Source organism: Chlorocebus sabaeus, chromosome 23 (genome assembly GCF_047675955.1).
Source record: "Chlorocebus sabaeus isolate Y175 chromosome 23, mChlSab1.0.hap1, whole genome shotgun sequence".
NCBI lineage: Eukaryota > Metazoa > Chordata > Mammalia > Primates > Cercopithecidae > Chlorocebus > Chlorocebus sabaeus.
The window spans coordinates 10,991,925-11,006,444 of NC_132926.1; the positions used below are offsets into that span (position 1 = coordinate 10,991,925).

The 14,520-nt window shown below is 52.9% G+C and overlaps 1 protein-coding gene across 1 annotated transcript in view; it reads right to left on the reverse strand.

Moving 5' to 3' along the window:
• Positions 1 to 1,946: 1,946 nt before the first annotated feature.
• FGF18 (fibroblast growth factor 18) overlaps positions 1,947 to 14,520 on the reverse strand; it is a 37,807-nt gene continuing 25,233 nt past the window's right edge. Inside the window, exons 4-5 of the mRNA XM_008015289.3 lie at positions 10,496 to 10,602; positions 1,947 to 3,025 (exon numbers count right to left, since the gene is read on the reverse strand). Of these exons, the coding sequence (XP_008013480.1) occupies positions 2,759 to 3,025; positions 10,496 to 10,602 (374 nt within the window). The 3' untranslated portion in view covers positions 1,947 to 2,758. The remainder of the gene's footprint in view (positions 3,026 to 10,495; positions 10,603 to 14,520) is intronic.

The window sequence follows — 14,520 nt, forward strand, 5'->3', positions numbered from 1 at the left end:
ATTTTGTATCTATTTGTTTTATTATTGACCTTCCCTAATAGAATGGAAGCCCCATGAGGACCAGGGAGGGCTCTGTGCAGTTCACTGCTGTATCTCCAGCCCCTGGGACGGTGTCAGGCACAGCGTAAAGTCAATAAATATTTTTTGGATGAATGAGCAGATGACTGCTTGCATTCTGGCTCCACAATTTTCTAGCAAACACCCATCTCTTAGGATTATTGTTTCCATTAAATAAAATGATAGAGGAAGAGTGAACGCAGCTGACATGTAACAGGTGCTCCATCGATGACAACGTGAATCACTGTGATTATCAGCCAGAGTCTCAGGCTGTCGCCTGCTCACTATGAGGCCTGGGGCAGGCTGATACTCTCTTGGAGTCTCTGTCCAGTGTGGAAGCAGGGGTGCCCACCTCTCATGCAAGGATACCCACCTTCTACACAGAGTTGTCTGATGGATACCCAGGCAGCGCACCTACTGAAGCCCCCAGCAGGGGTTCCGATGATGTTAGAGACTTTCCAAGTGGCAGCCGTCACCATCCCAGAGAGGTTAAGATTTGGACGCAGGCCCACCCGCTTCCACTTTCTCATTCTGTGATCTTGGAGAAGTGGCGTAATGTTACTGAGCCTCAGTTCTCCTCATCTATAAAATGGGGATAATAATGGCATCCTGAGAACACCATGAGATGTGCAGCTAAAGAGCTTCACAAAACTCTACAGAAATGTGCTGTGACGGGCAGGAGGGCGAGCCACAGACATGCGGGACAGGGCCCGGGGTGAAGGGATAAGGCTTCATGACGCAGAGAGCGAGGCAAGACCAAGAGCTATGCTGGGAAGAAGTGAAATGCCAAGCCCGGCGGGGAACCTGCAGAGCAGACACTGCTACCCCTTCCCACTGCCTCTGCCCCCACCTCTCCTCAGGGTCTCATGGGGACCTCTCCCAACCAGCCCTGGAGGGGGAGTTTTCAAGGGAGGCAGGTGACAGCCACAGGACCCCAGCAGCAGAGGTGCCTTCTGCCTCAGGCTATCTCCTGCCCCACCAGGAATATATGGTTTCCCCCACGAAGACACTTAGGTTGGAGGCCATGGAGAGGGGAAAAACAGAAACAGTCCCCCACTCTAAGCCTGACTGCTCACACAGCCCAAATCTCAGGGCAGAGGACTCACTAACCTTCAATCTGCCTCAATCCCAAGACTAACCTGGCCTCTCCCTGACATCCTGGGACAGGCCCTGGGAAATAAGACCTTGAAGGATGGGTTCTTGGAAGGTAACATCACCAGATTCCTCAAACTCCAGCCCCTGGGAGTTTGAGGAGAGACACGCCAGGTCCCAAACTGACCTAGATCCTCCCACCATATTCCCTTGTTCAACCTGTGCCTGGCAAAACACTGATGTGGAAGACACAAGTGATTCAATCAATTAATCCCTAGACTCAAGCTCTGAGAGGCATGATTTCTTGTCTGTTTTATTCTTTGATGAATTCCCAGTACCTAGAAGAGTGCCCGGCACTTACTAAGTGTCTAAGAAATATATATTGAATGGATGAATCCATCAATAAATGAGTGAATGAAGCAATGAATCAATGAATTACTAGAAGTGAAGTTCCCTGATGGCCGGGATTTTTTTTCCCCATTCTTTGATAAATCCCCAGGGTCTGGAATCGAGCCTTGGCACATGAGAAGTATGAGTAAATGCATATGAACAAATGACTGAAGCGGCCACTGAATCAATGACCCATTAGAATGGAATCTTCCTGAAAGCAAGGATTCCCATCTGTTCTAAGGCTGCCTTCTCAGTGCCTGGTGTAATGTTGAATTCAAAGAATGAATGAATGAATGAATGAATGTGCAAGGCCCTAGCTCTCAGTGCAAAGACCACAGATCGACCAGAAAGCATGAGACAAAGAGGCCACCCTGCCCCCACCCTGCCACCAGCCACCACTCGCCTCATGGTTTTTTAAATAATTTGTCTGTTGTTTTTAATTGTTGAGGCAGTAATACTTGGTTCATGAAACTGCAATATACAGAGAGGTGAAATAAATAGCTTATATATATATAATATATATAATATAGCTGGTTTTAAAATATTCCCTTATCATTGGTGTACTAGGTCACGTGAGTCACGGAAGGTCGATAGCAGCATCCTCCAGAACTGCGAGCAAGGCAGGGTCACCATGATTGGACGAGGCGTCTGTCGTCGGGAGGTCGAGGCGCGGAGAATTCCCAGGGGCACGCCTGCCCTGCGCGGTGTCTCGGGGCAGCTTGCAGCGGACAATAAATAAATGACTGCAAACCAGAGAGCGATTTTTGTTGGAGTTTGGGGCAGGGATAGAGGATTGGGAAAGTTCGGGGGAGTTTGTTGGTGGGCAGAGTACTACTTTCTCTTTGTTTTTCTTTTTGTTTTTTTTCCTTTCAGAACCTTTGGGAAAAAGGACTTTGGTTTCTCGAAGTGTCGGTTTCCTCATTCAAGTCCTCCTCTGGGGACGAGTTTAGAGTTGTCTGTTCCTAGAGAGAGACAAGCACCTGTGGGTTGACTACAGTCCCTTTGCATGAGTCTTTTGTCATCGGGGGGTTTCAAGTCAACAATAAAATCCTTATCACCCCTCCCCCCAAGAGTTTTGGTTCAGTTTTTGTCTTCTTTTAAACACAATGTACAAAAATAGAGCTTCTTCCTTATTTTTCATGTAAAAATATTCCTCTGATGCAGTTCTCTGGGAGTGTGAGTGTGGCCAGGGCGACCTGAGGGGCCGCAGCGGGGTGGCCTAGGCGGGGTGTGTGGGCCGGATCCGACGGGACCTCTTGGTCACCGTCGTGTACTTGAAGGGCTTCTGAAGCTCCGGCTGCCCCTTGGGGTAGCGCTTCATGAAATGCACGTCCTGCTGGTTCTCCCGGGTCTTGGGACCCTTCCGTGGCCGCCCCTTCTTGGTGAAGCCCACGTACCAGCCGGAGTACTTCGCCGACATCAGGGCCGTGTAGTTGTTCTCCAGAACCTTCTCGATGAACACACACTCCTTGCTGGTGCCATCGGGCTGCAGGGGAGAGAGGGGGAGTGTTCAAGAAAAAAAATGACTCAGTGATGCTCGCTAAAGCACAGTGAGGAAGGTTTTTTTCAGGACCATTGCGATCGTTGTAGGGACAACTGTAAGGAGGTTTTGCAGAGGGGGAGAGAGATTGAGCTCAACTCTGAATACAGCACAGGCAGGTGGGGGTTTATAACCAAGGAGCAGAGTAGAAAATGACTAAGAGAAAACATCGAGGGTGTGGGGGATTCTGGCTAAAGCCACCTAACAGGGTTTTTGCTGAGGACAGGCCAGGGTGACCAGACATCACCTGGGTGATGGAGGAGGATGAAGACCCTGATCATATATCAAGAGTGGGGGGTTCTTGCTAAAATGACTTATCATGGCTCTTGCTAAAACTGGATTTTACAAAGAAGTGCACAGATGGGCCTAAGAGAAGGTTCAAGAGCCTGACTCTAGTTTGCCAAGTGAAGACTCTTTGTTAGGAGGAGAGAAAGGGGACAGTAGGTACAAAGGGCATGGTCAGGAGGCTGTGGCTGGAGCAGCACAGGAAAGACAGCCTTCACCTCCTGGATGTGTGGAGTAAACTTTTGTTACTGACTCCTGCATCTTTCCCCCACCCTCCAGTTAGGTAACAGACTCCCACTGTCATTCAGAAATCTATTCCTGGCTGGGCGCGGTGGCTCACGCCTGTAATCCCAGCACTTTGGGAGGCCGAGGCGGGTGGATCACCTGAGGTCGGGAGTTTGAGACCAGCCTGACCAACATGAAGAAATCCTGTCTCTACTAAAAATACAAAAATTAGCTGGGCGTGGTGGTGCAAGCCTGTAATCCCAGCTACTCGGGAGGCTGAGGTAGGAGAATCTCTTGAACACGGGAGGTGGAGGTTGCGGTGAGCCGAGATCGCGCCATTGCACTCCAGCCTAGGCAATAAGAGCAAAACTCCATCTCCAAAAAAAAAAAAAAAGAAAGAGCAAGTGACCCAAGCCATCCAATCAGAGTGTTCCTTGAGACCTTTTCTAGGCAACCCCAAACATAGGTGGATTTAAACTGGAGGAGTCTGTAAGGCTGAAGCAGAGGCAGCCACTTTATCACCATGGGGGGAGATCCTGTCTGACAGTGAAGCCAGCACAGATAAAGCAAAGCCAAGGAGGGGAGAAGGAGAGAAACTACATACTGGTCACATCATTTGGGCTCTAGGTGGCATCATTTGGGCTCTAGATCCAGTCACATCTGAAGCTCAAGTTACCTCACGGTTATGTGAGCCAATAATGGCTCATTTCCTTTAAACCAGGTGATGATACTGTGTTCTATCGCGTACAACAGAAATGAGTCCTGATAGATTTGCATAAAACCCGACGTTAAATCAGCAACTCAGCTGTAACTCAGCTCCACTGTGATCTAGTTAAATACAAATTACACGTCATGTGGGATGTGGTGCATCTTAATACTTGGTATGAAGTAAGGTGGGGGCCTCCAACAACAAGAGACTTCACATGGCCTAACTCCAAACTGTGCCATCGGTTGTGAGATCTCAGGCTCCTGGGCCGATGTGTGAAATCCCTTGGGAGCCTGGGTATGCTGGGCAAGGAGCACTAGATCTGGAGTCAGAAAACAAATGACCTCTAACACTTCCCTTGTGTAACCTCAGGCCAGTAAGTCCCACTCTGTAAACCTCAAATTCCTCACCTACCTAATGGGAACAATGACTTCTGCATCATAGAGACACTGTAGGAGTGATGCTTATAAATGAATCTGACACACAGTACTAGATTATTCCTGAAGGGCAGCTGTTCCTGACAGGGCGTTCTTGGATCTGATCTGGACAGGGGGTGGTAGGGAGGCAGGGTTTTAGTCTCCTCTCTGAGACAGCCGAATTGTTCGATGGGGAAGAGTGGGAAACACACAAAGTTGGAAGGCCTGAATTAGCAGCACTCGAGTTTCCAACTAACATCTCCAAATTTAGGCCGGGCCCACTCCTCGTTACGGACGGATGCCCAGCCAAGCTGGAAGCCCAGCGGTCTGGCTGTGTGTGGAGACTGAGGTGCAAGTTCCAGCCTTTTGTTTGAAGTGGAAAACAGGCTGGAGCTTCCAGGAACGTTCACCTTTGAGCAGAGGGCAAGCTTGGGCCCTCCAGACAAAGTGCTGAACTTTGCAGAAAGGGACAGGCAGGGTAAGAAAACACTCTCTGGAGGATGAGATCTTTCGAGGAGGCTGCAGAACAGGCAGGGGCAAGCCTGGGACACAAACGTGGGACCCAGAGGACAGTATGGGTGGTGTGAGCAGCAAATGTGAGGAAAGCCAGGGTAAGCGTGCAAGGCAGGTGGAGAGGAGTAGTTCCTGGGCTCTGGGTACCCCATGGAAAATTCTGGATGCTGCCTGTCCAACCTGAATCCAGGTTCTTTGCCTGGTCTCAACCAAAGAGTAGGAACAAACAGACCAAAGGCTACACCATGATGTTTCCCCATCCTAGAATACCTGCCACTGCCTGGAAAATGGCTTTCATCCCTCCAGGCTCAGCTCAAAAACTGCCTCCTCTGGGAAGCCTTCCAGGACTGCCCTTTATCTCCCTGGGCAATTCCTCTTCCTCATTCAAGACTCCATTCAAGTGTCAAGTCTTACTGGGCTCACGTACTCCATCTTCTGAACCCTATTCCTTCTCCCCACACCCCAACAGAGAAATTCCATATCTGCCCGCCTCCGCATTAGCCCAAGTGCCTGCTGAGGTCAGGGCTGCTTCTCAGTTCCCTTGTTGCTGAGCACAGGCCTTAGCTCAAGACAGAGGTGCCCCGAGCATTTGGGGTTGAACGCATTTTCATGAGGATGGAAACCGTGGGATGATACATGAAAGGGGTTTCCTCCTGAAGAAGATAGACTCTCCCTCCTGGATCTGTTATAAATGTCCCAGAGACAATCATAAGCTATGAGAGGTCCCTCCTGGGACACACTGATTAGGGAGACAAAGCAAGCTGAGCCCTAGAAATTGTCTAACCCACTTGGTCTCCCTCCTCATTCATTAACCATTTATTGATTGCCAACTACAGGCCAAACATTGCTACTTCCATTACTGCATTTCATCCTCTTCTTCGACTCTGCTTGGTAGAAGAAAGCAGAGCTCAGAAGCAAATTGGTTTGCCCAAGGTCATGGAGCTTGTAAGTGGCAGAGGTGGGATTTGAACTTGCCTTAGCTACTGCAGCTCACTTCTCCTCTGCCCAGTTCCGGAGAGGTCTGCAAGGGGAAAGGGTGGGGAGGAGCAGGTGCTGCCCATCAAAACATCTCACCTCCCCCAGGCCTACATAGCCACCATTGGCACAAAGCGAGGTTTTAGATGTACAAGGAGCTACCCAGTGCCAGACACACGGGCTCAGTGCATGCCTGGGTTCACTTAAAAGGGTTGAATGGCTTTGGCTGAAATTCACAAATCTTGGGAACCAGCCTGTGGCTATGATGATCACAAGTTCCCTCCATGACCTCAGGCAGAAATGGATAAGCACCTAACAGCACGCTATACCTGGGCTTGACACTTGCCTCTGCTCCTGGCTACCTCTATGACCCTGCTCACCACAGCAGATTCCAAAAACACCTACGCTTGGGCCCAGCCCCCAGAAACTCTGACACAATTAGTTCAGGCGAGGCAGAAGTATCAGTGTGTAGAGAGTAAGTGAATATTCCATCCCAGAACCCTGATGATGTAGCAGAACTTGATCTCTTTCCTACTGCCACCTCCCGCCTCTCGCTTCCCAAACTGGAGCCCTAGTCCTTCGATTTGATCTGAAGATGGAATCCTGATGACCTCCTCTGGCCCCTAGATCCAATCTTACCTGAAACTAGAACTACCCCCTGGACTGCTGTTTGTTGTTGTTGTTGTTGTTGTTGTTGTTGTTTGCTATATAAGCCCCATATTCCCTTTTTGCTTAAGGCATTTTAGATTAAGTTTCAGCCATTTGCAGCCAAAGTCATCTTAACGAAGGTGTGCTGGTGGGCCGAGCACTCCCCTGACCTGAAAAGGTCTGTGACTCTATGTTGCCCCAAAAAGGACTCATCAGTGATTGCAACAGGTGGTGGCAGATGAGAAAAATACAATCTGGGTTGCATCTCCAGAGATGGGAAAAAAAAATGCCTAGCACATCATGCTAGACACTCAACCACTGTTTACAAAATGAAAGGAAGTGCCACCTCCTGGGCCAGGTGACATGGGTTCCAGAGGGGTAGCAAGGAGAAGGGGGGGCCGCCTGAGCATGCAGGGGCTGGGACAGAGCTGGCATCTGATTAGTACAATGCAGCAGAAAGAGTAACTCCAGCAAGGGCCTGCAACCTCTGGAAAGCTCTGTCAAAGGCTTGATGCAGGGACCCTTGCTGTGGCCAGAGATGTGCAGGGTTGGCACACAGATGGCCCAAGGAAGCTGCTCCACTGAGCCACTCCAAAGGAGTCAGCACTGGAGCTGAGACCAGGCATTCCCACAGGTGAAGAAGTGACCTGGTGACCCGGCTCCAAAGGGGAAAGGGACTAACACTTAGCAAGTGCCTCCTCGCCTACTAAGTATGTGGATTATCATTCCCATTTTACAGATGAGGATGCTGAGGCTCAGCAAGGCCAGGGGGCTTACACTCCCTTGGGTTGATGTGGATAATTCAGGCTGTAGCTTAAGAGTCAATCCACAGACAGCAGGAAACATGTTTCTAATTCTTTGGTGCCACCAGAGCCCTTTGGCCAGGTACACAGATCTCAAATGAATGGATGCAGAATCGCCCTCAGGGAGCTCCCAGTGTGACAGAGGATGCAGGCAGGAAGACAAACACTGATAACCCAGGTCAGCAGACAGGCAGCATGGGGCTGCACGAGGGCCTGTGGGGCTCCGGGGTGGGTGGGTTGACCGAGGGGTCCGGGAATGACCAGCCAGGACTCAGGGCAAGTGGACAGAGGGAAGGGCAGGCCCGCAGAGGGCCCAAAGACCCCGTGCATGGAACAGTGGTGCTCAGTGCCACGCACCTGGAGCATAAGGAATCCATGTGCCCAGGGAGGCTCCCTGGGGCCTTCGTGTCCCATAGCAAGGTGGGAGGACCCATGGATGGGTTTGGAGCTGGGTGGGGGTGGAGGGCAGGCCATGTGCTGCCCTCCAATGCCATCTGTGCTGTAGAAATCCGAAAGTGGACAGCAGGGAAAGGCCTGGAGGTGCAGAAGCCACACACCAGGCGGCTGGGGCAACGATTTCCGGGATGGTAAGAGGCCAGAACAGAGGCCGTGGCAGGGGTTAGGACAGGAGGGGACTCCCAGGACCTGAGACCTGACTGGGCAGGGAGGCTGTGGCGAGGACCGCAGCCCAGGAGCCAGATTCCCACCTCGGGGGCCAGAGAGTGAGGGGGCGCTGGGCGGGGCAGAGGTCAAGCCTGGACAGGTGGATTTGGGGGCGTCCTCGAGTCCCCCGGGTGGGCCCAGAAGACAGGAGGCTGGCAAGGGATGGGGGCGGGCGTGGAGGCCGGGGCAGGAGCAGGGGAGGCGCCGGGGGCCGGGGCCGGGCCTCCCTCCACTGCGCCAGGGCGCGCCGCGCCAGCTGAACCGTCACCAATATTAATGACGGGAGAGAGGGCGAGGGGGCAGGAAATCGGAGCCGGCTCCTGTGGAAGCGGTGACTCAGCGGCTAGCCCGCGGGCGGGAGGCGGCCGGCGGCGGGGTGGGGGGGCGGCCCGAGGGGACGGGGCTGCTCTTTTGACCCCCGCGCGGCCCTCCTGGGGTCAGGATGCCGGGAACCGCGCGCAGACGGCGAGGGCGGGCCGCGGCGTGGGCACGGGCACTGGCTGGTGCCGCTGGCCCCTCCTGGGGGAGAAAGAAAAACGAGCCGAAAACTCAAAGCAGGTTGGGCCTGGGAGGCGGCCCAGGCGGGCAGGAGAACAAAGCGCCTGACGCGGGGCTGGGCCGCGCCGCCACAGGAAACGACCGGCCAGGCCAGGGGGACCGGCCAGGCCAGGGGGACCCGGCGCCCGCGCCCCAGTCCGCGGCCCCGGCCCCGACCCCCCTCGCCGGCCGGCCGGCCTTGCAACGGCGGAAAGTGAATCACTAATTAAAACCACTCCTCGGCATCCCGGAGCCGCGCTCTGCGGATTACTATTATTTTGCTGTTTGAGAAGCCTCAGTTGGTGTGGGCAGTGCGGCTGGAATCTTTTCCTTCCAAACCAGGCTTTGAATCCCGCCGAGCTCTAGTGTGGGACCTGGGACAAGTGCCCGGGTGTGGCCGAGCCTCGGCTTCCTCATCTGTGGAATGGGGATGGTAGCGGTGGCAGCCTCCTGGGATTCACTGGGAGCGTTTCAGTTCAGTGCCAGGCAGAAAGTCGGTGCTCAATTAGCGGAGGCTATTATGACTGTAATTATTAACAAAATAATGCAACAATGCCCTAACTGGGATTCCTGGCCTGTTACATCCTCCCCAGCCTCTTGGGTATGAGGGAGGGGGGAGGGATAAGACTTGGAGAATTCAAAAAATCAAAAACATAGCTTCAGCAAGACTGAAGTCATCTCCCCCATCCCCAACAAGATGTAATGAACCGCAAATAATCAGCCAGGGCATTGCCCCCAAGCACAAGCCCATCCCCCTTGGAATCCAGGCCTACTCTCCACCCCACTCCACCTATCCAGGCAGAACCCCCTCAGTCCTGGTTACACAAGCTGGATATGGGAGTCAGTCCCTGCAGAGAGAAGAGGACAGAAAACCTGACCCTACCATAGAGCTCCTGTGGATAACACCTTCCATTCGAACACCCAGAGGAAGCCAGTTCGTGACTTCTGCAAACAAGCGCATCCAGGAAATGAACAGGGGTGCTGAGAAGCAGCATCATTGGAGACTCAGATCCCCACACACGTGGGTCTCCCCAACCTGAGGGTCCCCCCGACCTGCACCCTCCCCTGCCTCCGCCCTAATTTGTTACATGCAGCTCTCTTGCCAGTTTCAAAGTAATAAAATCTTCCTGAAATGCTAGAACCATGAGGCCCAGCGCTGACAAGGCGGCCAGGTTCCAGAGGCCACTGCTGCAGGACGGCGCTGTAAGCCCCTGGCGATTGTTAAAACGATCGCTGCAGTCACAGCCCTTGGCCTGCTGGTTCCTTGCTCCCAGAGTCAGGGACAGGTAGCCGGGGTGCCCCAGAGCCCCTCAAGGATCCTCCCACTACCAAGCAAGCCAGAGCTCCACACCCAGCAGGAGAGACCAGGGCCCTGTGTGCACCGTAAGTCATAGCCATGGATACCTCAGCCTGGTGAGCTCAAGTGCCCAGGCAGAGAAGTGGGGGGTGGGGTGGGGTGAAAGAAAGAGATTACAGTCTCTCTCTCTCTCTCTCTCACACACACACACACACACACACACACACACACACACACACACGGCCTGTTTTCCATTTGGGGCTGACAGTGCCATGGACACATTGTTCCAGCTCCCAGAGCTGCCAGAGGGGAAGCCCAAGTTCCCAGGAATCCCAAACCATCACTCACCTTCCCCACCAGCTTGCCTTTGCGGTTCATGCACAGGTAGAATTCCGTCTCCTTGCCCTTGATCCGGACTTGACTACCGAAGGTGTCTGTCTCCACTAGGAGCTGGGCTTCGAAAGGCAGAAGGAGAACAAGACACATTTTATTACCAGGGGCAATGGCGTGGTCTAAAGGCTCAGTGACACGGTCCCTGATCCTATCTTTGGTCCCTCACTCCCCCAAAATCAGGCATGGGGAGGCCTAACAAGTCCCACAGGACAGATGCCTAAATAACCACAGAGAAGTCAGAGAAGTAGCAGTCCCTGCCCCTCAGGCAGGGAGATGGATGCTGCCGATCACCTGTTCCCTTCCCTCCAGCCTCTCTTGGCTCCACTTGGGATCCAGATGGCTCCAGCCAGAAGGGAGTTCTGCCCCTTGTGGCTAAACACCAGTGTGCCCTTCTCCCCATCGTCACCCACCTTCCCTAGCCCCTCAACTCTACTGCAGCAAACAGGACAAAGAGCCGTGCAAAAAACCCATTTCCCAAAGCAGGACAGACAGCCATACAAAAAGGCCATTATCCCAAGCAGGACAGGTGGCAGTGCAAATAACTCCATCCCCCAAACCCAAAGCAAGACAGACAATCGTAAAAATAACCCCATTCCCCAAATCAGGACAGATGCCATACAAATAACCACAGAGAAGTAGCTAAGGGGACCAAGGGGACAGATAGACACAGATGCAGGCACATGCACGCACACCTCCCTGCCTTTCAGGACATCAATCTATTTCCTCCAAAAGTTAGGTCTATGGCCCCTTCCTGCAGAGCAAACATCTGGAGCCCCTGCTAGTGCCCCCTGGCACCTTTACCCTGGCTATTCATAGCAGGAAGGGCACAGGGAGTGAGGTGTGAGCTCCCTGAGAAAGGCTATGCAGGATATTCCACTGCCCTCCATGGAGGCCACCAAAGCTGAAGGGTAATTAACTCCCAGGAGCCCAGAAATTCCAATCAGGACCCAATTCCCCCTGCGATCCCCCCAGGGTGGGAGACCCCATGCTACACCATCCATGCTCCACAGAGCCTCCCTCAGGATGAGGGGTCCAGAGCTGATCCCCCAAAGCCCTGCCTGAACAAGGACATCAGGCAGGCAAAGAGTGACTGTCCCTTGATTAGGTGTGCTGTATCCAAATCGAATTTTCCTCTCCCTCTGCCAGCCCACATTTTTCTCCCCAGTAGGCTGCTGTGTGACTTTGGGTAGGCCACGCGCCCTCTCTTAGCTCTCTCTCCTCTCTGATCTTAAACCCCTGTGCCTGACTCCCCAGTACCACCTGCTTTCTTTGCCTGTGATCGCCCCCCTCCCAATTCATGCACTCTTTCTCCTGACCCCTTGCTTCCTAGCCCCTGCCCCTCCCTCACCCACAAAAGTTTAATTTCAGTGACAAGGGACTTGCTTCTCCATAACAAAAATCATAGCCCCAAATTCCTGAGTACAGTATCCTTGGAGCCACAAAGAGTATACCTCAGTGCCCCTAAAATACACTAGGTATGATTTCAATAAAAAAAATTACAAATATAGACCCTGGTGCCCTGCTGTGAAAATTGAAACCATCTGGAACTTGAGATTTCCAATAATTAATCTAGCCCTCCTTTGACACCACTACTAATTAAAATCCGATACCCACCTTTCCAAGAGGGAAAAGAAGAAGAATTTACATAAAATTTAAAGATCTAACAAGAATTTAGTAACTCTAGAAACAAGGGGAGGCACATTCTTCCCTCCACCTCCCCCTAGCCCTAGTCAACACTGAGTCAGGGATATTTACCAACGCTGAGATGGCGGTGGGTACAAGCCCCTGATCCTCCCTGTTCCCCTTAAGTCAAACTCCCTGTCATTTTGTCTGTGAGCTCCCTCCCCAGGGCCAAACATCACTGCAGCTCTGAAACTTGCTTTCTCCATCTCTTCGCAAAGCTCAGGTCCCACAGCAGGTGAGGAGTTATGGGGGCATCAGGACAATTTCAGGCGCTTCTGATGAGGGGGAAAGGTGAGAGCTTTAGGGTGCACAAATCTGGATATGAATCCATGGCCCCAACCGTATGACCCTGGGCCTCAGTTTCTTCTCCTGTAAAATGGGGGTATAATCTTCAATAGTTATTGTGAGGATTATACAAAATGATGCTGTGAAGAGCTTAGCACTCTGTTCTCAGAGGTCAGGGAGAGAAAACTCAATAAATGTTAATTTTCCTACAAACTGCAAAACCAAACTGTTTTCCCAAAAGAAAAGAAAAACGAAAATATAGTGGAAGGAAATCGGAGGTGTCTGCAAGAGTGGAGGAGCAGCAGAGCTTCCCTCCCCAGGTCTTGAGCTATGACCTGACCTTCCCAGCATCCTTCAGGGCTGCAGGCATCCCACACTGTAAAATGCATCAGAAAATGCCTGGGGCTGGGGCTCACCGGGTCTAGTTTCCTTCTGGCATTGCCATCCTAGGCTGTGTGACCTTGAGCAAGTCATACCCCACTCTGAGCCTCAGTTTCCCTACCTGTGCAAGGGGGAGGGGCTCGACCCTATTCTCCTTCTCCTTGGGATTAGGAAGTGGGGTCTAGCAGAGGGGCAGGGATGGGAGATGCAGGAAGTAGGTAAAGCCACTGAGCTGGGGCCCAGACAACCCCAAGTAGGCCCAATGGGGAGACTTCCTGTCCGCCCTTCCCAGCACATGCCTGGGCCTCTGTCCTCGCAACAGTTCCTGCTCTGCTCCCCTTAGAGCGCACTGAACCATCCATCCCCAGGAGACTGGGTGTCTCTGTCCCCATTCTACAGTGTAGGAAACTTAGATTCAGAGCATCAGCCCGGTAACAGGGGCTGACCTCAGGACTGCCTGCCTCTTTCTACTGGGGCCTGGGCTCCAGGGGAGAGGCCCCCAGCTCTGGAGGGACAGGCCTCCCAGCACAACCCCCACCCCTCACCAGCCAGCGCCACCAAAGGAAACAAGCTCTGGCCTTGGCCTTGGCCTGAGCTGTCCAAAGGGCCTGGGGCAGAGGTTGCACCTCCACCCCACCACGAGCCTCACCACCCCACCCCAGCATGGGGAGGGTCTGCGCCTGGCCGTCACACCAGGGGAGCCAGAAGTCTGTTCTCTCCCCGACCGCAGCATGCGATGGAGTGACCTAGACTCCACTCAGCACATGACATCATGAGGAGGGAGCTGGGCCAGAATTATGTAAAGTCTTTGGGGAGTAATAGCAGCAGCAGTTCTCAGAGAGAGAGAGAGAAGGAGAGAGGAAACGAGACAGAGAGAGAGACAGGAGAAGGAGAAGAGAGAGACACCACCCAGGCCAGGTCCTCGGCATCACGCACCCACTCCCATGACCCAAGCCCCCAGGATGCTGCTCTCAAGAGCTGAAAACCTCATCCGGGCTCAGGCACAGCTCCGTTCGTGGGGCCTGCACCAGGCCAGGCAGAGGAGCTGATGACATGATCTCACCCTGCTCATCAGACTTCCTCACGGCCCAGGCCAGGCCACTGTCCCCTCCAGCCTACACAATTCAACAGCCCCTCCCCTTGCCATTCTCACCCCCATCCACCTCTCCTCCACACCACAGCCAGGGGAATCCTTTCAAAATACAAATTTGCCAGGCGCGGTGGCTCATGCCTGTAATCCTAGCACTTTGGGAGGCCGAGGCGGGTGGATCACCTGAGGTCAGAAGTTCGAACCCAGCCTGGCCAACATGATGAAACCCCATCTCTACTTAAAAAAAAAAAAAATACAAAAATTAGCCAGGCATGGTGGTGCACACCTGTAGTCCCAGCTACTTGGGAGGCTGAGGCAGGAGAATCACTTGAACCCAGGAGGCAGAGGTTGCAGTGAGCAGAGATCATGCCATTGCACTCCAGCCTGGGCGACAGAGTGAGACTCCACCTCAAAAAATAAAATAAAAAATATATCAATTTAATTTTGTCCCTTTTCTGCTAAAGACCTCCTAGGGACCCCCAAGCCACATAGAAGAACATGTAAACTCTTCACTGGGACCCACAAAGGGCACACAGCCTGG